This window comes from Dermacentor variabilis, chromosome 1 (genome assembly GCF_050947875.1).
Source record: "Dermacentor variabilis isolate Ectoservices chromosome 1, ASM5094787v1, whole genome shotgun sequence".
NCBI lineage: Eukaryota > Metazoa > Arthropoda > Arachnida > Ixodida > Ixodidae > Dermacentor > Dermacentor variabilis.
In genome coordinates, this window is record NC_134568.1 from 148,875,892 (window position 1) to 148,902,707 (window position 26,816).

At 46.2% G+C, this 26,816-nt stretch overlaps 1 protein-coding gene across 1 annotated transcript in view; it reads right to left on the minus strand.

Annotated features, from left to right (window-relative positions):
• Positions 1–25,660, minus strand: part of Cad87A (cadherin 87A) — a 92,386-nt gene extending 66,726 nt beyond the window's left edge. The window contains exons 1-8 of the mRNA XM_075697449.1: positions 25,299–25,660; positions 8,043–8,090; positions 7,810–7,884; positions 7,530–7,663; positions 6,564–6,632; positions 6,380–6,469; positions 4,628–4,726; positions 3,659–3,793 (exon numbers count right to left, since the gene is read on the minus strand). Of these exons, the coding sequence (XP_075553564.1) occupies positions 3,659–3,793; positions 4,628–4,726; positions 6,380–6,469; positions 6,564–6,632; positions 7,530–7,663; positions 7,810–7,884; positions 8,043–8,082 (642 nt within the window). The 5' untranslated portion in view covers positions 8,083–8,090; positions 25,299–25,660. The remainder of the gene's footprint in view (positions 1–3,658; positions 3,794–4,627; positions 4,727–6,379; positions 6,470–6,563; positions 6,633–7,529; positions 7,664–7,809; positions 7,885–8,042; positions 8,091–25,298) is intronic.
• Positions 25,661–26,816: the final 1,156 nt, after the last annotated feature.

Sequence of the window (26,816 nt, forward strand, 5' to 3'; positions counted from 1 at the left end):
TCGATGGTTGGGTTAGAGTGCACTATAACTGTTTTTCGAGTGGCGCGACCTCGCCTCTGCGCCTGACGCGTTTTGTGGCGGCAGTAGCGGCGGAGCTGCAGTCGGTAACTATTGAAGATGCATCGCGCTGAGCGCCTTGCGCGTTCTAGCACGTTCCGTCTGGAGCGCGTGTCTGGCGTCTGACCAGACGCCGCTCGCACGCACCATACAAGCCGTGTGGAGAGCTACGGCTTGCTAGACACGTTCAGTAGTTGGTGACGACAACGCCGCCTCTACGAACAGCACTTCGAGCGACATACGCGATAAGACACGGGGTGAATCGGTCGGCGCACTGCCCATATATTATAGCTCACTGTAACTATTTGTCGCGAGAGACTGATACTTTCAGGATTTGTCGCTACCGCGATTCATAGAATGCCTCAATGGTTCCTGCCTAGGCCGTGCGTGCAGCTCCAAATAGCCAGCATTTCGAATCATTCTCATGTTTCATCTCCTGGCCTGTTAAAGCTCACTCTTTGTCGCATATTTTCAATGCACGATGGCACTGTTGACATCTATATTACCGGCTCAGTCAGATCAGCTGCGCAACAGCAGCTGTCGTCATCTGGTGCCTAGTTGTTACAGGGTGATTTAAGCTGGACCTTAGATGTGGGTCATCTGCTGCCGAACAAGGGCCCTATAACGTAAAACTACTCAAATCTGTTTTATCTTTCGACGTAAAATTTGCGCAACCGCCTGCACAAGCATCAGTTGGTGACCCGCAGCATTGTTTAGTCTGCCCAATCGAACGCTCTCCTCGTCTAAAAGAGACCACTTTTGCTTGCATTGAAAGCATTCCTCGTTCAAAGCATTCCTTTTGTTGCATTACTCATATAATTGGCTGACAATAGGCGGGGACCACACAGAAGTGGAGAGGGATTTGTTGGGGCCGAGCTAGCACAGTGAAAGTAGATAACCGGATGTGGAGGGTGGTGCCGGCATCTGCGATTGGCCCGCTTCTGCTTGCTTAGCTTGCGGTGGTTGGTGGAAAATCACGGCGGCGTGCAACGGACGTTTACAAATGCCACTAAAACGGATCCTCAGCGAATAATTGGCAAAGCGATGTCGTATACGTGTCGAAAGGCCTCGACAACGTTATACTGCCACGTCAAACCGTTCATTATACGCAAATCGTTCTCACTGGCAGCTACGAGTAGCCAGTGCCAGAGCGATCGGTGGGCACATATTTTATTCCCTTCGAAACGGAGTAGTCTCCAGCTGTTCCGAAAGTAATTCAGTTTTGTTCGGCTTACTAATGCATGTTTAATGCATAAAAATCCCCTTGACGTGGTGAGTTTTCGCGGTATTTGTGACGTCGCGGCACAGAAAGGCGAAGTGGGCGCAGCCCTAAACCTTTTGACCAATAGCGGTGGGCTGATGTCGAAAAATGCGTGGAATCGGAAATAATTATTTTTCTTTTGTTCGGTTTAATCACGCATAACCAGTGTGGATACATCATATTTGACATACAGGCGAAGTGGGGGTAGCCCGAAAGATTTTTGATCAATTGCAGAAGGTTGCATGATTGCAGCAGCCCTGGAATAGAAGCAGTCTGGAATAGCTTTACGTTATAGCGACCCTGGTTGCTATTCTTGCGGCAGTTCCACTCGATTGCCGCCCACTCGTGGGTATAGACGGTGCTTTGTGACTATAAGCCTGCGTGATAAATGATCGCATTGCACACGCAACCGAGGCCCTTATTACACCTTACTCCTCGACATTGCAGATCTTATTGGCGTCACGCAACAGCGGGGTCACGAAAATAAATTTAGTAGTTATCCGGACACTGCGGCGTGGAGGACGGCGAAGTTGCGGACGCAGAGACATTTGTTTTGCACGAATGCACGGTATATAGTGCACAGTGAGTCTTACAGACCGGATACAAGCTCCCTGGTTTTATGAAAAGGCGATTCACATCAAGTTCCTCCAGTGACACAACCACACCGTCACCGCAGTCCCCATAAATTCGACAACGGTATGTGGTTTCGTAGGGGGCCGAAACTCAAACGCTGCGACACAAGTTCGGTGCACAGAATGCGACTTCGTGTGGCATGCACTCGGCGCTTTGCTAACGTCATCGTTTATGAGAACAGCCAAAATTGCGACCGCAGCCATGTACTAGAGGCGCTGGCGTACATATTTAGCGTCTGCCTATAGAATGAAAGTTGGAGCGATGGGCTTGAGCCTCTTCTCTGGCAAATATAAACAGGAAGCCATTCTCATTAATTTGTGCCTTTGGCCCCACTCAAGCTGTGCTGCAAGAACATTGCGGGTAATACTTCAAATTTTGCAGAACACTGGACTGAAATCGAAGGTTTAAGAATAGGGGTGGCGTTGACTACAAACATTCTCGCATCACTATTCTTGTCTTCACGCTTCACAACTCTTTCATTCCTTTTTCCTCTTCCCCCGTGCAGACTAGCAGTGTTAAAGCGCCCAAGCTCGGGCTGACCTCTTTGCTTTTCTACAAATAATTTCGCCTTCTCTTTGACACCCACAGGTATTTACACTCCATGCATAGAAAATCAGTGATCGATTCCTTCCTCCTCTTGTCCTTCGCATCAGAGGTGACATAACCAACTTAACGTGTAATATTTACTACAGGACACGTACTTTACAAGTTGCCGACATTTTACACTGGTTCCTGCCATTTTCTTTGCTTTTTTAATGCGACAGCAGTAACGAGCAGGAAACTCGCTGCTTTACTGTGCCCGTCCGTTGGCGCTTTCTGGTAACGCCGTCGTTGTCAGGCTACCTCTGCATCCTTAGAATCACTCTCACTATTTCACGAAAAAAAAAAACTACGCCCACAATCGCCGCCACTGGGTATAGAAGTCTTGCTCTCGCGGCGACGTGTACTTTGGAGGCGGACGTGCTCACCACTGCCACGCAGCATTCGCACTTGGTTATTTGTGCTGGGCTTTAAGCGCCACGTAACTCCGTGAGCGGTGGGGTCTGTGCCGGTAGTGGACGAAGGCGACGTTGAGCGCGTCGCAAAGAAGTTGTCCTTGAGAAGGTGGCGTTGGCCGTTGTGAAAACTCGCTGCTTTCACGGTAAATTTATTTGCCACTTGACACGCGCCATACATTCGGACAGCATTTAGGCTGAGCGCACATCTTGGAGTGGAGATATAGCGAGCCCGAATCTCCGGTGGCCGTTTACATTTCTTTTGCTCAGATTGTTCTGCACGGGTGCGGACCGATGCTGAGTGAGATTGGTTCTGCGATACGTGCTCGTAAAGCTTCATGAATGATTGAAGCTGTAGGCTTATTAGCATTGTCTTGAGGTCCTGAATATGCACATGAAAGAGTCGGGTTCGCCATCGGGGGCCAGGAGCAATGTGTGCTTGTACCCTTGTAACAGCCGTTCGTACGTAGCGCTCTCGCCATGTAGAAATACCCCTCCACGAAAGGAACCGTTGGAAAGGATAGACAATGATTTGTAAGCTGTATAACGCGTCACAAGTAGTCGCAAACAAGCAGGTGCAATAGCATACTGTGTCCACTACACACTGCCTTAACACATGTTTTTCTTACTACCACCGATATGTGGTTTTACTTACATACACCCACGAGAACAAAAACTTCTACAAGAGCACACAAACAAATGGGTTACTCACGTCTGCGACAAGGTGGACTTCGTACACTGGACGGAAAGCGTGATCCAAAGGCTTTCGCAGTACTAACGATGCGTTCAGTTCTTGGGGACTAGACTTCGTAACCACGACGGCGAACGTGCTGCACGCTTCCGGTACCTAAAACACAGCGTGCCGCGCATTGTTAGGCTCATGAACACAGTTAGGGCGCCTTTATTTTTCAAACGCATATATATCAAGAACAACATCATCGGAAGAATGACATGTCGTAAGACAGCCGCTTCTCAGTTGTTCTTCAGTGCCTGTTTACAGTGCGTAGCACTGAAACATAACTGGATCCTTTTCCTAAATTGTTAGTGCGCGTCTCTGCACTTGGCATTTGCCCCAAATAATGGCAGCACCACCCATTGTTCAAGTAAAGTGCTAGCTGCACACGACGGGCGCCTTGCCTCTTGCGCATTGTTTGAACGCGAGAGCGACGTCTACATTTACCAAGTCATAACGCAAGCAAACCGTGCTCCTACATGCTGTTTACAAAAAAAAAAAAAGACTATGTCGCCATTAGTTAAACAACCTGTCACACAGGAAAGCTAGCGTTACAAATATGAAAAGGGTCTATTCAGCTCCCACTTATAGGTAATAACTGCTGCAATGCGTTTCTTGGAGATAGAGCAACTTACTAGAAATCTTTTCTGCAAAGCTGGCCGCATAAAAAAAAATTATACGTTTAAAATGAACGTCACTAACCGGCCAACTAACTAACGCTCCGCTGACGTTCAGCCCACGTAGTTCCGCCCGCAGCGATGACACGGGCCGATGACAAACAGAAGGCAGAAGTGCCGAACGGAAAGCTTTCTCAATACGAGATCAATTCTTCGCCCTGCCGACAGCTGACTTCCTTTTCGTTCTGGCTATCTATAGCGAACAAGGCCTTAAGGCCGCGTTAACAAGTTGTTTTCGAGGATGGGAAGTAATTCATACACACATACTTACATTGGCATTGGGGAAACACTGGACCTGAAGCACGTTCCCTGAAGAATCTAAGTCAGCCACTCTGATATTGTTCAACACCGTGTGTCCTATTGGTGTGTCCTACAAAGCGGGAAAAAAAGTTTGCAGGTGTTCACTTGTTATTCCAAATATGGCAGCGTTATAGAAAAAGAAAATAACGATGCCTAGGGGCTAGTTAGATCTTCTTAAAGCTAGTAACCGAGTACAGACCCTCTGCTTCGTTGGGTCTACGTTAGCTAAAGCAAAACACTCAGAAAAGCTATAAGGAGGAGTGACCGATATCACGGCTTGTATCGCAGCGATATCGAACAAGCAAGGTATACATGCTCCGAGTAGGGGGTCGTGTGCGGGTTGGCTGGGTGGTTCCATAGTGTCTCGGCAAACGTTTCTTTTCGCATTTTAACGCACAATGTTTAGACAAAGCTAAAACCATGGCAAGGCGCCAAAAGACTCTCTTAATGAAATACATGGCTTTGTTGAACGTTTTTTAACACTAGTAGAGCTTTAGTGTGGCGCAAAGCTTTTAACATACTCGAATGAGCACGTATAAAACATACAATAGAATTACCCCCACCCCCCTTCACCTCATCCCTCCTGTCCACATTTTTCAACGAATAAAAGTGGTAGATGTGATGCGTTGGGAAGGCGTCGGTTGCCGTGGTATACTATCAGTGAGCTTGTCGGATAAAACACGTGGGAAAAGTGAGAAAATATCTGCAGGCCCTTGTTCACATAACTATTCTAACTTAAGAGCGCTTGCTCATTGGCCGGCGTTCGGGCACCTACCAGTCGTCAAAGTGGTTTTTGTGATATCGAGACGCTCACTGCCACGGCGGCCACTCGCGGGGAGCATTTACGTAAAAGTTTTATTGCGATAGCAAATATATGGACACTCCAGGCGTATATCCGCTGTCGTCGTCAGCGTCGCTGTGATGTTCCGTGTAAAGTCCAAGTACGATAACAACGTGGCCGCGAGACGTATGCCATGGGTGCTAGCGAAAGCGTGCGAGGGTGAGTCGAAAATGGTGGCTCGATCTCGCGCGCGCAGGGGAGGAAGGCGGGGAAGAAGCGCGCTGTCCTCCATCGCGCGCAAGGCTCCTGGGGGGTGGGGACGTCTTACTCGGGTTGCGTATGGCGCAGTTGCGCGCGGCCGCGCGGGTCCTATCTTGAAAGCGATCTGCTATGGGTACAGACTTTAGGAGCTCCGAGGGCTGAAAGCTTCGGGTGCGCTGTGTTCTCGCCGCTTAGTTCGCGGTGAAGGGGGAGGAAGCACGAAGGTCAATTCACTCGATTCTGCTGCTGCTCTTCCTCACGTCAGCGTTTTTTACAGCGAGTGTCCGCGGTCATCGAATGAGATGTGTTCGTGTTTGCGTGTGCGCGCATGACACCATACTTGTTAATTTTGTTAGTAAGCGAATGTTTACAAAAGCTTATACGGCTGATAAAACTACTATCCTTACTTCGTATAGCTGCCTAATAATTTGCTATCGCAAATCGATGCTTCGCCTTTCGGGCGAAACTGCGACTTTCGGGATTGCGGGCTCAAGTGTTGGCAGTACGCGCTGCGCCATCAGGTCATGTGTTCCGACCGCTGCATATTTTCTGGCCAGTTACATACACGCACACCCATACCTTGTAGTGCCGCTGTGCTGATTGACCTCAGTTTATATGTATCGTACTTATGCATATAGAAGCCGCATGACAGTGTGCGAGGAAGTAGTAGAGTGGCCTTACCTCCGCGATCCTGACCTCGTACGGGACGTTTTCAAATGTTGGGACGTTGTCGTTGACGTCCAATATAATCACGCTGACTGGCACCTTAACCTGAACAAAAATAAACGAAAGCGGCAAATGTAAGTTACTCAATGAAGCTTCATCCGCTTGTTAAGTCGAACAACGGAAAACTTGAAGTACTCACGATGTTATTTTGATCAAGTCCTCCAACGATGTCTTCTAGGGTCACCACGAACTTCAATGTGTCCGTTACCTAAGATGAAATCATGATGTTGTGTTTCAAGAAAATTTCTATCAGTTTTTTTTACTTTCTTATATGATGCTATTGATATGATTTCATCAATTTTATGCAAATATCAATCGGTCAATGAATAATTTAATTACCGTGCCCAGGAACGACCCTAAGGTCTGACTGCTGCTCCTCCCATTCCCTCCCGCACGCCTACCCACAACAGCAGCAGTAGCAACAGCCGCAGCAACAACAACAACAACAACACTAGAGACTGTTTTGGGGGTACGTTCATAAGCGATTATAAAATCTTATATTACTGCAAAATTTTTCCTTCGTTACCAGTCTTTATAACGTGTTAAAGGATAAAGGAAATGTTTTCTTTTCAGGACATGTATGGTCGGGTGATGCAAGAACCGCAGCATGTTTTTCTCCCTATCCCCACTGTAGCACTTCTAGAGAGCCTACGCAGCACGTACGCGACATATCGCTCTCCAATAACGACTTGTTGAGAATGCATACAGCTGCAGATATGTAGGAATTATTTATGGCATTGTGTGACAAGCACCCATTCAAGACAGCGACGTCATCTTTCGAGGAACGAATCCGGTCATGTGCCATCGTTCAAGACACTCGACTACGTGGAGCGTCGGACGTTATACTTCTATAGTGAATTACACCTAGTCCTGTCCTGCCCCTTCCCCTTTCCTAAATAGCGTTCGCGTCACCTCTTAAATATATTAAACTGATATGAGCTCATCTGGTATGCCTTAAGGCCTTGCATACTCTACGTCAACTGATTCGTGGTCCCTATAAACGTCTTATGTTAAAAAAGCAATGACGTAGATAATGTTTTTATGATCTTTGGGCGTCCAATATGAATTTGTCGCAAATATGTTCACCTACTCCCTACCTACCTACCTCCCGATCGATGTTGTTTATCACAGTGACGTCGCCCGTGGCACGATCAACTGAAAGAAGGTCAGTTCCCTCGAGTCCGTAGTAAACTGGGGAATTTTCGGGATCCGAACCTTCTAGACGAAATACAGATGTGCCTAAAGAGAAATAAATTTGAAATAAGTAAGGCGCTTTGGTTCCAACTTCTTTACCTCTTTCGGAACAAATTCATGGTAGTAGACACAGAAAAATGAAATTCGGTGCTTCACGAGTCGTGTTTGACTGAATAGCGTCATGGACTTACCAACTGGCGTGTTCTCGGATATCACAGCAAGGTCAATAGTTTTGGTAAACTTAGGCGGCATATTTGCGTTTGTTACTGCAAGAGAAATAAGTAAGCAGTTAGGCGGCGATTTGGTAGCGGTAATGCAACAAATGCTTGGCTAAAATCTCGTAAAACAATCAATAAATCTAAACTATCAAAGCCAAGCCGGCATGTCTCAACGGGTATCGACGGCTGAAAAGAGGAATACTTACGATGTGCAATTGCAGAAAGGAGCACAAAGATGAGCACCATTTTCAGCCCTGGAAACATAAAAAAAAACGAGAGCAACAGTTAGCAAATATTATTTATTTATTATACCATACTCCCTCCGTAGACGGCCATGTACTGACAGCAGACGGGAATTCTGTAACGTTTACAGCTTACTATGAACTAACTAATTATGGTAAGGAAATTAAAATCGGTGTAATGATAGAGTTGTCATAGCATCCAATATCAGTATAATTTTTTTCAGGATACCTACATTAGGTTGAGAGCTACAGAGCATTCGCGAGAAACTGGAGGCGAAAATTTTTTCGTGTCGACGCGACGCGTAGACGGACGGACATCGACCACCGCCGCACGGTAGCTATATACAGCTTCGCTGTTGAAGTCGCAGGTGTGCGGCAGGGTGCGATTGCAGATTTTTCTCCTCGCATTGGTCCAAGTATGTTTTCGTGCTTGCACGAGGGAAGATACAACGCCCGCATATTTCTTCCTAGCCGACGTCATCAAAGAAAAGTAAGTTCGAGAAGTGTGGGTACTGTGTTTAAGCAAAACCCGTTGATGGTTACGGGACGTATAGGTGCTTCGGTATAATGTCTTATTTCTTTTCTTTTTTGCCTTCCTGTTTTCTATCGCGCGTTATATGTATTTTATTTATGAACAGTTCCACGAAGGTATTATTAGCTCCAGTGGTGTTGCGGTCGGAAACATCATCGAGCAATGGTTGTTTCGTCGTGCGCATCTCCTTGAAAGCACTTGTATGCAATTCGAACATGCAATAAAATTTGTCTACGTACAATATAGCCTAAAAAAAACACCAGCAAGCATCCCCTAGTTTTTCCTTGCCAAATGCGACATTTAAAAAATAATGTATGAGGTGTAAATAAGGTGTGAGCTGTCTAGTCTGTCTTTACAAAAACTTGCCTTCTCACTGCAACAGCGATATGAAGAGCACGTGGGGCCACTTGGGGGTGCATTTGCCCCGCTTCCTATGCCATTTATGGTGTAGTTATGACGCACATTGACCACTGAAACCAAATCTGTTTTGTAGTGCTGTAAATCTAGAAAAACCTGAACCCGTATATTCACAAAAAAAGTTCCTACGGTAAATCTTTTCGTAAGAGTACATGCCAGCCCAGCCTATAGAGATATTGGACGCACTCTTAGCCAAGGCGACCGGTCAATGGATAACAGCATTCACGAAATAAGAGCTTTGTGAAGTCGGCCCCTGGAGCGATATTAAAAGAAACGCTCTTGCGTAGGTGCCGTCCACTATTGGCCGTCGTTGAGGCGGCTGTCTAGTCATCACGACGATCGCCACCATAAGTGGCGGGTGCCCAAACGGCTGGCCGATGAGAAAACACTCTGACTGTGAAAAGTTTTGTGAATACGGGCATTCTTTCCTGTCGAAAGCTTCTCTCACTAGACGCAACAGTAAAAAAAAAGAAAAAGAAAAGAAGAAACGGTGCAGGTATGTACGTAACTGCTTTCCGTTCTCTTTCTGAGGATGTAAACGCGCCACCATACAAAATTTTTAGAAGACCCTAGGTTATTACTACGTCATAGAAAGCATGTTACTCGATGGATCATGTATGATGAGGGATACAGAGAGCAGGAGAAAATAACAAGAGAAGAATTCGCACGCGCGTGAAACGCATGTACAAAGATACACGCAAACGGACTAGCACGAACTCACGGTAATTTAAAGTCTTATTGAGGCCATATATCCCGAAGGAATTATATAAGCGTCTTAGTAGCGCGCAGAACAGATGCAGGACACTGACACGGTCCGAGGAAGTCCCTCAGCTCATGACATGTGTCATGACGCATGCTTACAGCATTTTAGTTCTTGGTGTGCTGACACGTGTTGTCTTGTTAAGTACGGATGACGCACTCAAGGGTTTAAGTGAATTGACAGTGTAGTCGCCTGATGATATTCTCACGTTTGTTCTGAGTGAAGAACATGACTCATGGAAGAGGCTTGATATCGCATTAGCTTTCCTGCCAATTACGAGAACGCCGTTGAAGTCCGTGGACAGTCATTTCCTAAATTAGGTGGGTAGGTAGGTTTAACTGGCGTTACTTTACGGAGGGGTTGGAAGCAACACGCCCCCTTATGACTACTTCAATTCAATTTTCAGGGAATAAAAAATGAAAAAGAAAGAGCTTTATCGTACGCCGGTGATAACCAGGGGTGTGCTAGTCTTCGAAATTTCCAATACGAACCGAATCGTCTTCGCTATCCGCTTGCAAATCGGGCTTTACCTATTCGAATTTGTCAAATAATCGTTTCTGTCGAATGCTATAAGAGGTAACAAGATTTGTTGCAGTGTACAGGCAGCAAGATCGACGTAAATGCGGCCTCTCCCAAATGATATTGCTGCAGCGGAGCCGGCCTTGCTGCGCAGAGACAACAGTGGCAGAGCGAACGCACCGAGGAACTCACTTTTGTACAACTATAGTTTCCAGTCGTTAAGTAAGCATGCCTCGACTTATTTAGTCTATGAATTTGTTGTGTCGATGTAGGCGAAACAAATGATTTTTTTTATCAATCTGATCACGTTTGGATTTCTTTAACACGATTTGCGTTGTTGTATAGCGTATTACATTTAGCTCCTTCTACAAACAGTTTACTACGTGATCTGGTGACCTTTGTCTCGTTACTATCAGTGTCATTGAGCATCAGATATAATCAGACCTAAGGTGTTTCTCATGTATAGGCTTCTCAGTTGACCTGCATTCCAGCTACTGAGCGTATTATACGTAACAAATGAGTAACGAAAATGAGCCTTCTTTTTCTTTTTTGCCAAGGACACTCCGAGGCACCCTTAATAGTTGACATTGTTTAGAAGCAGGAAATATTCGGTATTAAATTCGATATTCGACCATCGTGTTTCTTTAATATTAATATTCAGTTCCATTCGCCAATTTAGCTACTCTAAGGCGCGTAGAAATTCCAAATGGGAAAGCTACAATAAGTTTTCTGCCTTTGCTAATAACTTGTCTGTCTTGCCTTTGCGCTTGCCTTAGGGGCGGCTGTGTATAGTCAGTAGAGCTTTGGTAAATAACGAAGCCGCACACAGGCTGAATACGTTTCGAGACACCAGAACACTTTATTCAAAATCGACTGGAGAACTATAGCAGAATTTATTTATTCAACGAAAAATTCCACTCCGAGCACGCAGTCTTTCTCTAGAGTTCTGCGTCAGATGAGCTTTGTAGAGCAGTTTTAGTGACGTTGCTACTAGGGCGACATGACAGGATATAGCTGGAGCTTTATGATTTATCGGGTGTATGGTGACGTAGAGCTGTGGATAACACGTGGCTGAAACTTTGAACTTTACGTAATATACTCCACGCTTTCGCAAACATCTTTAGAACTTGATAAATACCTTGGAAAATATCTACAGAGATTCCACAGCTACTTTAATTCTACACAAGAAAAGTAGGAAGATACCTATAAAGAAAGGGGTCAGACAGGCAGACACAATCTCTCCAATGATATTCACTGCGTGCTTGGAAGAAGTATTCAAGCTATTAAACTGGAAAGGCTTAGGAGTAAGGATCGACGGCGAATACCTCAGCAACCTTTGGTTTGCCGATGACATTGTTCTATTCAGCAACACTGCAGACGAGTTACAACAAATGATTGAGGACCTTAAGAGAGAGAGTGTAAGAGTGGGGCTGAAGATTAATATGCAGAAGACAAAGATAATGATCAATAGCCGGGCAAGGGAACAAGAGTTCAAGATCGCCAGTCAGCCTCTGGAGTCTGTGAAGGAGTACGTTTACCTAGGTCAATAAATCACAGGGAACCCTGATCACGAGAAGGAAATTCACAGAAGATTACAAATGGGTTGGATCGCATACGGCAGACATCGTCAGCTCCTGACTGGAAGCTTACCATTATCGTTGAAAAGTAAGATGTACAATCAGTGCATTTTACCGGTAGTGACATATGGGGCAGAGACTTGGAGATTTTTCAAGGAAGCTTGAGACCAAATTAAGGACCGCGCAAAGAGCGATGGAACGAAGAATGCTAGGCATAACGTTAAAAGGCAGAAAGAGAGCGATTTGGATCAGAGAGCAAACGGGTATAGCCGGCATTCTAATGGACATTAAGCTGGGTAGGTCATGTAATGTGCAGGTTTGATAACCGTTGGACCATTAGGGTTACAGAATGGGCGCCAAGAGAAGGGAAATGCAGTCGAGGATGGCAGAAGACTAGGTGGAGCGATGAGATTAGGAAATTTGCAGGCTCTAGTTGGAATCGGTTGGCGCAGGACAGGGGTAATTGGAGATCGCAGGGAGAGGCCTTCGTCCTGCAGTGGGCATAAAATAGGCGGATAATGATGATGATGATGACGATGATGATTTTGCTTTAAATGTTATCAGCATTGCAGTTAAATTCTGAGATGCATGATCGAAAAATAGTATCTCAATGTAAAAGACAATACAATACTACATACAATGTTGCAGTAAGTAAGTTAAGTAGTCTAAGTGGAAGAAATTATTCTTAGGAACGGTGAAATATTTAGAAATCGGATGTAGGTGACAAAATAATACAAAGTGTCTTCGAGTTATAGAATATGACAAGGATGTATACAAAAAAGAACAACAAGTTTAACAGTGAAGGAAGATGTATTGACACACTGTGCACTGTTATAAATTATCTAAACACTTACAAATGACCGGAACAGATTGCGAGGCATACTGTCATCATCTCCTGATATGTAGGTTATCACCGGGGGCTTCAACACACACCATACATTGTAAGGAATTTCGGATATCAACGCAAGAGGCCGAAGCTTGGTACCCTTCGCCTCTGACAATAAACGCTGATTTTTGAGGGACGGCAGTCGTAGGTTTTTGCGCGACTCGATATACAGCAGCTGCCTTGACTAGGGCTCCAAACTTCTGGGGTTTTACGTGCCAAAACTACGATCCGATCACGAGTACGCCGTAGTGGTGGACTCCGGATTAATTTTGACCGCTTGGGATTTAACGTACACCCAATGCATAATACACGCGCCTTTTTTGTGTTGCGCTTCTATCGGAATGCGGCCGCCGCGGCCAGGGTCGAAACCGCGACCTTGTGCTCAGAAACGCAACGCCATAGCCACTGAGCTGACCTGGGTTTCGTCTCAAGAAGTCTCGCCAGGCGTGTCGGATTGCTCAAGGATATTAAGACGCGTGGGAGTGGCCATATGCCCACGTATTTCAAGATCAGAGGATGGACCTGTTATCGCCTCTTCCACTTCATGTGGTACGATTCAATGAGTTCAGTGGACCACATTTCAGTCTCACACGGTAGGCTTATGTCAAGATAATTTATCGCCCTGACTTGGAATAAACAATGTGCTCTTGGACGACTACTACATCGGCAACATATGAAACAACTATGAAAAAAACATACGATTATTCAATCATTTTTAATCTTAAGGCTGGGTACATATAAGGCTTGACAGTGGTGGTGCTTTATGTACATGACTATGTACGTCAGAGTTTTGCGCCGAGCGATTTATTAGAGATTATCGCGAAAAAAACTCCTTTGGTGCGCCCCAGTGTACGCGTCTTCACAAGTGCAATTAGGCGCGCTGCGTATTTGGAACTCCTCCTTGTAGGGGATATGCGGTTGTTCGCCATTTTGAATACGAATCGCACAGCCTCTGATACTTGATTCGTATTCGATTCGCGAATTCACTGCAATAAATTCTCCAATATTCGTTTCTTTCGAATGTAAGAGATAACGACGCTTACTGGAGTCTCGACGGAGAAAACACGATGGAAGAGGAGACTGTTCCGAATGACTCCAGAGGAGCCGCGGTTGCTGTGCAGTGGCAACAACTCCTGAGCGAACGCACGGGGCAGATGAATTCTGCTCAACATAGTTTTGAGTCATTCAGAGCGAATGGCTTGCTTTGGCGCAGCCTATTGGCGGCGAACTCCACCACTGGAAAAGCTAGCGCGACCGTCGGCGTGATGTGGCACAAGGGATCACGTGGACACAGCGGCCGCGTCGGCTGCTCCGGAAGCGCCGAAGCGAGCTCAAAACGAAAGTTTAGAAGTCCCACCTGCGCTGCGGTTCTGATTAAGTGGTGAGGCTTTACCGCCTTGGGTGTCTGCTTGACAACATTTGAAAGTACTATAATAGGTAGTGGCTGCCTTTGGAGGCGTGCAGCATGGTAGGCTACTGCTCGGTGCCGCAGCGCCGGACGTACGCAACGGAGCCCTGTGTCAGCCTTATTCACACGTAGCCGCAGGGCAAGATGCTGCTGAAACTTGGCTGGCGAAACTTAGAACTGGCAGACTGCCAACGGCTACAACTCGGGTGTGCAGCAAGCACAGACGCGAGGACGATTTCTGCTACGGCGCCGGGACTGCGCGATGTTCGGTGAGTAGCAGAAAACGCGCACTGAGGCGCTCGCCCGCGCCCGCTGCCCGGCTAATGTCATGACGGTTTGGGCTTATAAACTTGTTGATGCTAGATACTGGCAAGTTCACTGGAACGGAAAGGGAGCGGTAAGACGCACATTAAAAAAAAGGCATGACATATGGTCATGTTTGTGTTATGAAATAGTGCACTGGATTACGAAAAACAAGCAGAGGGAAATCGCACGCTGAGAAGACCGATAAACATACAGTGCGACGCAACTACAGAAATAATATTGAAATGTCCAAGAATTTATAAGACAAAAGAAGATTGAATCGTCGCGACGGCACATCACAGTCGCCGTAGCTAGGCGTCGAAGTCTCTATAACGGAATTATTTTTGAACAGTTCTAATAGCGTCCACGCAACAATGGTTGCTAGTGTACTGTCAAATGCTCATATGCTGCGGCCTAAAGCTCACGGCACGGCGCGAAAACGCGCTCACAGCGACAGCAAAACATTGTGCGCGGGCATGCATAAAGACGCGCAGTCGGTCGCTGCGAACCCGTGCAATCGCTGGATTGAGGCTCCATTCTGTTATGCCCCATTTACTTATACAGACAGCCCACTATAAGAACATATTTCACATAGTTTACTCTCAGCGTTTGACTACCTTTCATGCAAGAAGCCGGTTCGGGAGACTCCATCGCGGCGACTGCGCGCAGTGGCGTTCACTGTGCGTATTCGGTAAAGAGATAGCGTATGTAAACGATTCTGTGCTTTCAGTTTGCCCAAGATTATTATATCGACAGTCAAAAACTTCCCTCGTTTTGAGAGTACTTACATAAATGTCCAGGAGGGCTGCCGCGTGGTGTTTTTATTGAGCGCCGTAAGCGAAACCTATGAGGAGCGCGCCGCGTGATTACTACGCAAGGGAGGTGCTTCCGACAGGTGGCGACTCCGTAACTCCTCGCCGCCAATATAGAAAGTCGTTGTCTTGGTTGAGGCGATGTAATTCCTTATTTACATAGTCTCAACATGTCTTACCGTCTCTTTAAGACAACATGTGGTGCTGTATTGTATGACACATCTCTCCGTTAACGAACCCGCGAATGGAACATTTAACGTGAGTCCCATGACGTGTCTTTTCTTGTTTCAATTTACTGCCATTTTCATAGTGCACTGGATAACTTAAGGTAGTTGTTTCTCATTTATTACGAGCTTTCCAGCTAACCGGACGTCGATTTGCGAACGGTATTAGATGAACGTATCCAACAATGCAAATATGCTTTAGTTATTATTGTTTAATATGAATATTTTTGTACGATACGGACATCACGCGAGCTTTTTTTATTTCACTTAGTTTACAAATAAAGTATTCTATATTAGATTTGATATTCAGAGGTTACTTTTCTAAAATATTCTTATTTGATTCGATTCGGAAATTTTGCTTTTCGAACAACCCTACTCCTGCGCTCACCAGAGTGCTCTCGTACTATCGTGAGCAATATGAGCGCGAACACGAGAACGCGTGGCAGATAGCCTCGAAACCGAGTTACAGCGATGCGTGTATGGCGCTGTCGGAAACTCTTCCGCTAGCCAGTATTGGCAAATTGGCGGTTTTCCCGCTAAATTTAGCAGGTTATTAGATTGTTTAGTGGGCGAAATTGTTGTATTGCGGAAGAGGGGAACATCGGAACATTCTAAACGCTTTGAATGGGACTTTTTCCAGTAGAGCGCCCCTCTAGCGGCCGTTAGTCGCAACTCCATCCATCCATCCATCCATCCATACGCACGCATGCACGCACGCACGCACGCAAGCACGCACGCACGCCATGCCGGCGAGTATGCTCGCCATTCGGCCAGGCGAAATGGGACCTGTGTAGTACGTGCAGAAGTTCAGGAAAGAGTGGCTGCAGAACCCTACGCTTCGAGACTGGTTGCTGGAAGTTCCAAACAATTTCAGATGAGCCCGATGCCGTTACTGCAAGACGAAGATTTCTGCCAAACATGCGAATTTGGTCGCGCACACTGGAACGAAGAAGCACCTCTCGGCTATATACTGCACCCCTTTTTCTTCCGGTAGACACGCGACCCTACAAGTTGTAAATCGCAAGTGTGCCAAGTCACGCACTACCGAGGGGTCTTTTGCCATGTTCATATGCGCGCACTCAACAATGAACAATGAAGCAACAATGAAGCAAGAAGGACGAAGTTTAGGCAAATCTATGTACTTCCCATCATTCTCATGCAGGCTGAACCGCCCCCATTGCAGCTCCCGTAGACACCAGCGCCAGAGTTCACTCTATAGTAATTATTGTATGGAACTCTATGGTGTTGCAAATACGCGCTGGCGATGTGAAGTTCCGCACTTTGTATAAACATACGCATGGTGGGAGTGCCAACAGTTATTAGAAGAGCGTGCCCTTTTCCGCCTTGTTTCCTACGGCGGCCGCCGCGTTTTGCCCATAGCATGGCCTTGAGGCTATCTGACACACGCTCCTGTGTTCCCGCTCATATTGCTCAGGGTAGTACAATGCTCAGCGAATGAAACACGATACTCAGACCTCGCGATCAGACATCAGAAATCGCTGGGTGATCGCCGAGGAGGCCGAATGCAGTTACGATGCACCAAAAAGATTCTCGCTTTCATGTGAGACAAAAATGCATCATCCCAGTGTCAACAGCGCCCACCGATGGTTCAAAAACGTACCGGCCGCCATGCTGTCCGAGTATCGCGCTTCAATCGCTGGGCACTGTACATCTCCCGTCCGCCAGGTCATGATCTGGCTCAACATGTTTGTGAGTCTTGTGCGCTTATTACTAGCCAATGAAGGTGCGAAGTTTAATAAATTCAAATAGGCTGTATTGTGGAAATACTACAGTTTGGGGCATTTGAGCACATAGCGACCTCGCACGTCGTTTTTATAATTCTACGATAATCGAACATACGCACGTGACCTCTTATAATATGCTAGTGCGTAACTGTGGATAGCTAAGCACGACCGAGTGTGGCTTTGATGATATTTAAAATGCCTGAAGTGACGCGCTTAAGAGGAAGCTTTAGCTCGAGTGCTCCTATCTAAATACATGTAAAAGGAGAATTCGTTTTTCTCGGCAACCACTGCACCAAATTTGACGAGGTTTGTTGCATTTAAAAGACAAACTTAAAATCTAGTGACTGTTGGTTTCGAATTTTCGAGTTAGGTCGTCAATTTTTTATTAAAAATTGGCAAAAATCGAAAATTTTCAAAAGACGAAACTATCAAGTTTACAACTCCGTAACTCAGCCACTAAAAATGATAATAGAATTCTGTGAATTGCATCTAAAAGTAAATCCATAGCGGACAAAATTGATATGTTACACATGAATATAAAAAAAAAATTTAATCATAGGGAAATACAACTTTTGTAAAACCGTTGTAACCAACGTAACAAATTCACGTAAGATGTAAGATGACATATTGAATTTGTCCGCTTTGAATGATCTAATGGATGCCGTTTACAGAACCGCGATATCAGTTCTTGATGCATAGCTATCAATTTGTAAACTTCATGCTTCTATTTTTTTCGAACGGTCAAATATTTGAAAATCGTTTTAAGAAAATTCAATCCCTAAATCGAAATTCCGCTTCCAACAGTCACTAGAATTTAACTTTATCTTTCAAATGCAACAAACTTCATCAAAATCGGTCCAGGGGTTATCTCATAAAAACGTTCTTGCGTTTTACATGTATTTGAATAGGCCGCGTCGGAGTTGGGCCCGAGCTAAAGCTTCCTCTTAAGGATACCACCTGTTGGTTCATGTACTTTTTTTATTGCATTGTGCAAGAAAGCATTATATTCTGTTGTATAGTACAGTGTCCTCAATGACTATGCGGGGCAGTTGCGCCGATTCTCAACACATCCGCCTCACATGCGAGGTTACAAAGTACGTACTATGATTCGGCACTGGAGACCATATTAACATGTAAGTTAGTGGATGCCATATCCGGGATTGGCCGGTGATGAAACGTCTCCTATTTTTTCCCCCAGTCCTGAAGATAGATAGACTTAGCTGGGGAATCAAGGGGAGGAGAGAGGGGGGCCTTCCTGCTCTCAGTTTCATTTCTCCATATATGAGCTAAGGCGCTATACTGGGTGTTTTTGCGAAGACAGCCAAAAAGTAATAAAGATGAAGCATTCAATATAAAAAAGCAATATTTAGAAACCAGGTTATCGGAAACGGCGGACTTCGGAAAAGAGATGTGCCCATAATTTTCTCATTAATTAGCTGAATACACTAATTATTCTATTTAATTTGCGCAATTACGCGGCTATACTGACAACGGTAAGTTTGCAGCTACTGGCGAGGTGATCTCACATCAGTTTTAAAATCGCGCAAGAAGTCCTACTCTTAGGCCCTGAAGCACGAGAACGTTTCTGACTTTGAGGAGCGCAGGAAACCATTTGGGCAACAAACGTCAGCTTTGCACGACTTATGACAGCTCTCAGTCTGCGCCGCGCAAGCCGAATTAGCCATCTTTCTCATTTCGACGCGGTGTTTACGGCTCGTGGTGGGCGCTTCCCTCCCCATTTCATCGACGCGCCAAAAGGAAGCTTAGCACATTATAACTCCCTGGCCACGCTTGTCTAGAGCTTAGATGGCGGCGCGTGGTATCGAGGCGCTTCTTTTTAAAGATAAAAGATGAACTCCATTTTTTTTTTTCGCGCGTGTCTTCCGCTCCTGACAAAGTGATAATCGCGCCTTTTGTGACCGCCTTTTGGCTTGCCAATGATATCTGATGGCCAGTGTTCTGCAGTGCCGATGTCAGAGTGAAGCCAGGGGCACGCCAGGAGCCGCATTTACCACGTCGAAATAACCAAGATGTTTCGGCTTGCGTTGCGCAGGCCGGGAAACGTCATGACATGTCAACAGCTGACGTTTGTTGCACACGTCGTCTCCTGTGCTCTCAAGCGCTTAGTTTCACATCGAAAAAGCAAGAAGCTTTGCTGTGCTGCAGGACCTATAGGAAGACTACTTGCGCAATTTGAAAACTGATATTAATTCAGCTAGTCAGTAGCTGCAAACTTTCCATTGACAGTAACTGCGTAACTGCGCTAATGCAATATATTAATTAGCTAACTAAATAACAAGAAAATTAGAACACATAATCGGTGTAGTGAGGTCCGCCGTCCGCAATAATTTGGTTTGTAAAAAATCGAATTTCTATCTCGAGAGCTTATTTTTAGGAATTTTTGGCACCATTCGCAACAGCACCCGTTATGTGAGTGAAGAAAACTACTCAAAAAAAAGAAAAAGGGAACTGGCTATAGTGAGGGGGCCCTTCACGAGGGCCATGGCACTATTTTGACGAGTAATAGCAGCCGATGCAGAACCTCTGTAATAGCGAACCGTTTCGTCTGGTTTCATGGTGCCGCGGAAGAGCGTCGGACTCGTGATTGTGGGGACCTTGGTTCTAATCGCGTTGTGGAATTTTTCTAAGGTTACGACATTATTTTCTCGTTTGACTTCTGCCGTATGTGTTTTGTCCTATGCTTCAGCACCACGCCTAACACGGGCGGCTCTTGCCAAGGGGAGCGAAGCTGCCCGTTGCGTAGCTCATGGGGAGGGGGCTTTAGGTAGACGCTGCTTTAGCGGAAGCAGACCAACGAATAATGACGCATTGTTGCGCCCTTACTGTGTGCCCCAATTTATTAGCAAAACTCAGACCAAATTCAACATGATATGGAATAAAAAGGGGCCCCCTCAATTTACCAACTATACTGACTGTACGGTGAGGGGGCCCGTCAAAACAATGTATAGACTATCATGACAGGCCCCCTCACCGTAGTGAGTGAAAAAACAAATGCTGATTAACGTGGAAAAAGAAAAGCAAATGGTGGATGACGCAATGTCAGGCTCGAGCACGAGGTCGAAAAAAAAATTGGAATGTATGTACACGGTCAGTACTTCGAGGCTAAGTTAGAAAAATAAAAATAAAGAGCCCACAGCACACAGTGCTCTTCTTGCATTGTCTGTAGAGAGCTACCGTCCAAGGATAGCCCAAAGAGAGCGCAGGGCTCCCCATTGTTCTAAATTTAAGAAACAGTTCTCGCCCATGCTGGGCACAACGCGTACAAGTTTACAGCCCATGTTAGATGTCCCCAGCTGGTTCACTACTAGCCCATGATGATGATTTAGCGCGCCCTATTTTCAGTCACGGAGACGTCTGCAATAATAGGCATTCGATCTTCCCTTCCTCCGCATGAACTTGTCATAGAACAGTTTTGACCATAATTTTATTAAGAGTGTGCATATACAGGTTGAGAAAAGCCATGATTTCCTCAAGCCACCGTGCGAAGTTTACTGTAGCACTGAAACAAAATATCCGGATATATCCCGCTTTACTGATTGCTACGCTACACTACTAGGCCAGGTTTGCTGTTCGTTCTTCAGAAGAGTAGAATTTTGTGCCAGTTGGCGATGCATATTTGAGTACGGTGAAGCGCGGCAGACGGACAAAGTAAGACAGACAGACAGAAGCGCTTGTCCCCCCGTCTGTCTCACCTTACTTTGTCCCATCTAACGCACTCGGCCGCACTCAAATGAGCTGTTTGCCCTATTTGGCGCGTAAATAGCGGGCGGTCCGTGTACTTCGCACACGTATGCACACTCCTTGCCTCGGTAAGCACACCAATGTTTCTGCAACCAGGGACGGATCAGGCTTTCGTTTGCAACCTGGCCATATTGTTATAACGTAGAGTAAAGCTGGTGGCACGCAGTGTGCACTGCTGCCGCTCGATGTGCATTTCGGCTGCGCGCAAGTTCCCTTATGGACGGAGGCGTCACCTGGTTTCAGTCGCTCTACCTGCTGGCCTTAAAGCGTCTTAGCGTTCCCTGCACGGCGGAAGCTGCAGCACGATCCTGACCGACACTGGCTTGACTCGCTTGCGAAACCTATTCGTGATGCCGCATTATTGACTTACGTCAAGCCTCTCCGCCGACGACCAAGGTTGTGAAAAAAAAAGCGAAGGGGACGCTTTCCTGCGTTTTTTAACGGTCGTGAGAAAGTGCCGCAAAGGTCCTTTCTGCCGGCTCTCGAAATAATTGGGAAATGTTTGCGTGCTTTGCGCCGCGACCCGTAAATGCGGCGTGCGACCTCACTCCTCCGCGCTTCCACAGGTGCCGCACAAAGCGAGGGCCGCCCTTCTTTGTCGTTCTTTTCCTTAAGCTAACACCGGAATACGTAGCCAGGCGTCGCCGACTCCGTGTGACGAAGCTTCTCGAGGGGCCGCGAAACGTGAGGGGAGGAAGCTGAACGCTATCGCAATGCGTACACGTAGGACGCCGCGCAGAAGCCGATAATGTTTGGTCGTAATTTAGATGTACGAAGATGGCTGGTATGCCCGTAGCCGCTGATGTTTTTTTATTGAGACTTTTGAGTCAGCAGCGTGAGCGTTTGGGGCCTTAAATACCACAAAATCGGATTTCCTTTCGATTTCCTTCTTCTCGCAAACCCCCCCCCCCCCTTTTTTTTTTACTGCCAGGCTGTATGAAAAATGCGTTGAAATGCAAAGGGTGTGACGCCTTCAGCTTGCCTGCTGCACGGCGGAAAAGCGTACGATGTAAGCATGGACCGCAAGGTTGCTTTCATTTTTTTGCTCATTTAGGAAAAGGGGGTATTATGTTCACACATTAACAATGTTAACAAAAAGCTTAGAAATCGCCTGTGGCATAGCAGAAATCAACTCATTCATCTAGATTACTCGAAGAGGCGCACATTACTTGCGCAAGAAATCAAAATATATCATGTAATATTTAACAGAATTTCCTCAATCAATTTTTAGCTAATTACTTTAGCGCACATATTGCAATTTACGAATCGAAGCCAATAACTTCAAAGGCACACGCGCTTCGAACGAATTTGGAAACTAGCACCAGTTTTGAGATTGGCGTTTTAGAAATAGCGATTAAAATTTTTTTACTAATGTGAACGATGAAAAAAGAAATAAGACCCCATACCGCTTCTCCGCCTTATTTTGCAGCATGCAGCTTTAAATTCGCAAACTGTAAACTCTAAGAACGGCACATGAGGAGAACGCTACCCTGAGGTGGCACGATGAGGAAAGCCACCAGGAATATTCAATGAGGTAATGAAACTTCCCGAGAAACGGAGACTTGCTTAAAGAACGAGGTATACCGGCACTACTTGGCCGTTTGCTTTCTAGCTTCTGTTTATTTACAAAAAGTAAACAAAGTCAGAGGGCCTGCCACACTTGCATAATCTCGGTCTCGCGAAAAATGAGCTAAAATTAAGTTGAGGTACCGATCACAATGCAGGACTGACTGACTGACTTGTTTGGAAGGCACTGGCTTCGTCGCTGATTTCCGTGTTGTCGTTGATCTGCTCAAGCGAGATTCACACGACGGACTCACTTCCGCGGACGAACATGTCGTGACTCAGCGCGGTCGAATTACGCCGCACACAAGGACGGTGCAGGAGAGTTACTAGTGGCGCACGTGATTCCTTGCAGCTGCGAACTCGATCAGAGATGCGACCCGTCGTGTGAATTCAGCTTTAAGGATTGCTGAAAGTTCAGTGCAGGGTATCAAACCGAACTTGCGTCTCCTTGCCTTTCCTTCCAGCTCTCTTTCTCTCTCTACATCTTCGGATTGACTTTTTTTGGAAGGGACCGACTTCGTTAACCACTTTCTTCTTGTCGTTGACCTATTTGGATCTGGTATCCGTCAAAATATAGGCATTAATAAGCAAGACTGATGTAAATATCGAACTGTTGACTTAGCAGAGCTCGGCTGAGAGATGATTACGAGACATAGAAGAGGTGGGATAGGCATTAGCATGAAGAAAATAGCGCATAAATATTTCCACATACATATTTCGTCGCAACATTAGTTCTCAAACAACTTTCGATAACCACTGTTGCGTGCAGTATTATTGGGAGGGAGAGGCGGGGAGGAAGGAGGGGTGATGTCGCCGCTTTTCAAATTTCTGTGATGATGCATGCACACAATGATCCGAAATACCCACTTAAGCGGCGATTTTGTGTTAGACCTGCTTGTCTTTTTCCTGTATTAAAGGTACGGAAGGAAATGTTGGTACCTGTCACGCATATTTCTGGTGACACGACAGCTGCCGAGTGCGGGGTTCGACAGCCTGCTGCGTTCTGCATAGGGCAGATTTCAACATCATATGTATTCATTACTTCATTTGGTTCATCATGCTAGCGCGAAACCCAAAAGAAAAGGAAAGGTCGGCGTGGCCAAAAATGCATGCACTCCCCAAAGCAAACATTCAATTACGAAAATGATGCCTCTGACGACGGTTGATCTTCAAATGGTACGATGCAATCACTTGGACATTTATCATTAAAAACACTGCGATGGATGTGGCATGCCACATTCGCTGAAGAAGCCTCCTTCGGATGAAATGTTCTCCGCTAGTGCAGCCTGTCTTTTTGATTGACCATTCTATATGGTGAGAAAGAGGTATTTATTATGATAGAAAAGCTGAGAGGTCAGCCTGAATTAATGTTCTGAGAAGGGGTGTAGAGAGAAAGAATAGAGAAGACGTTGACTATGAGGATGAAGATGGGGGTGAAAATCTTGCACGCTCCAAGACTCTTCAATGTCTCTTGTCCAGTGCGCTCTTATACAAAAATTTGTTGAGAGCATTGATACTATCAGGCTGATGACGAGGATCAGGCAAAGGTCGCGATAGAATCTTTTCTATATGGACCTTCGACGGGTACTATTGCCTGGCGAAGCCAGTGCGCCTGAACTCGCGGCCATGCGTGCAGCCTTGCGTGCTACACTTGCGACGCGAACGTTTCCCGATCAAGCGTGCCAAGACGTCGCCCCCAGACACGGGCGCGTCTCGGCTTGCTGCCTGACCGCTTGACGCACGGCTGCTCCCCATTCCGCGCATGACGGAGCAATGCCTCGGCAGCACAGTGCGCGTCAACGCGTGTCCGCCCCTCCCCTTTGCTTCCTGTGTGCACTTGGTCGACGGCCTTCCACGTTCATGTGACGTGGTGTCAGCTGGTCACGGGGCATCGACATTGTTGCGCAATTATGCAAAAGCTGTTATTGGCCTGGCTGTATTGCCATCTCAGTGACCCAAGCCAAAGGTGATGCCTGAGAGGGCTAAAATAACGTTTTACAAGTCTGCAATATATATATATATATATATATATATATATATAAGCGATGGTGAGAAACACTCACTGTTAATGAGTTGGCCAAACAAAAATCTTAATTGTCTTCTTTTCTTTTTTAATCAGCGCATGAGAGTGCATTTGACATATCTTTTTTTAGTACATCATTGCATATATTACTTTGCTTCGAGAACTTGTATTGTAAATGTATGAGCAAGAGCAGTGAGTATCACTGGAGGCTGACAGTAGACTGCATTGCAGTTGCTCGTACACACACACACACACACACACACACACACACACACACACACACACACACACACACACACACACACATATATATATATATATATATATATATATATATATATATATATATATATATATATATATATATATATATATATATAGAAGCTGTTATTGATTCGTTAACTAAGTTTATCACTTTGGTGGCACCCTGCTTCACTTGTGCGCTCGGCAAGAATAGTGTGCAGTATGCTCGCAGTACACGATAGGGTGAGGGAGAATCCCTAGTGCCCAGTGAATATTTTCGAGCATCATGCGTAATCTGTCGGACCTTTCAGGTCGTGGCCAGTGCAAGAATTGTCCGGCAGCTATTTTGATGGTTTAAAAGAGAGGTGCGGCAAAGTTAGCGAAGAATCGCATGTCCCGATCGCCTCTGTCGCAACACAATGCAGGTACGGCAAGGTACTTACCGTTGCGCGGCGGGTTCGACCGCTTTCGCAGCCAAAACTTCCGCGTTTCCGGAGCGTTATTCCCACCAGCAGCGGCGGCGAAGTCGACGGGGCCGCCGGCCAGTTGCGTCGTGCCGTCACTTGCAGCGGTAGCGGGAGCAGCAGTGCTCGTCGAACGCAGCCATGCCGCCGTCGTGAGCGCCTCGCGTCTTCTTCGACCCGGGCCCACCAGTGTCAGGGCTCATTCACGCGCTCGGGTCAACCAAAAGCTCAGCATGCGCGAGAAAGAAACTGGCGGAAAGAAACGGGCGACAAATCGCACGCACTTTCTTGCTGGGCGATTTCTCAGGCCAGCGGCTGCGCCCTCCTTCGGCCGGTATGGTGGCTACACACCGGAGCCAGAAGCACGCCCCCCCTTCCTTCCTCCCAAACCTGTTTCTTCAGGTGAGCCACCACGGCGGCGACGACGAAGGAATTCAGCTGCCCCCTTGCCAGCAGCAGCAGCTGTCCCGGGGAGAACGAAGAGGGCGAGCGTGTGCGCGTTCGCTCGGCCTCCAGGACCGCTCCCTGATCATTGCAGCGCCTTGGATAGCAGACGACTCACTGTCCTATTGACCCGTTGTTCGATGACCACGGGAAGGATAAACAAAAACAAGAGAAGTGCCGCCTTCGGCTCGAATTCAAGCAGCCTCGTAATTGCGGTCTTGTAGGCTATGCGCACGTGTGGCTTTATAATTATGGCGTGTGTTTCATGAAAAAGACGTTTGCAGAATTCGTAGGCGTTAGTTGGTTGAGGTTCTCTTCGAAAAGAACAATTCCTGGCTGGGCATTTAATGCTATAGGCAATTTACCGGCCTCCCCTCTTATTCTATATATATATATATATATATATATATATATATATATATATATATATATATATATATATATGTACGGAGTACAAGACAGTTTAAAAAAGTCGTAAGGGCAGGGGCAATCATGCTTAGCTTGAGTGGTGTTAACGAAGATACAAAGAATCTACAAACAAATTTATCTGTCTAAAGGGGGAAAACAGCGTAATAACGATGACACACAGAAGAAGAAACACACACCAACAGTGCCTGTGATGTATGTTTCTTTTCTTCTGTGTGTCGTCGTTCTTCGGCTGTTTTCACCCTTTTAGACCGCGCTTTACGAACTATTCCAGCCTTGAATTCTGAATTTCTTGGCTCTCGTACCAAAATTTACACTCTCTAAAATAGAGTCTCTGATATCGGCACAGTTTTGAAAACACCATCTTCGGGATCGGCCAATTTTACTATTACACAGTTTTCAGAATCGGCCCACTTTACTCGGCCTAGACGGCACCCAGCTTAAGAAAGTCACTAGCGGCCATATCAGAGCTATGGGTGGTCAAGATCTTCAAAAGCACCTTCTCGAATGTCAGCCTGGACAACGCGAGATTTGTGAACCGTCGCGTTGTCGGGCAAGAGAAGCGCGCTTCTTATCAGCAATCTTTGTAGTTATTTAACGATGGTCGCACGCAGTTTTCGGAGAACG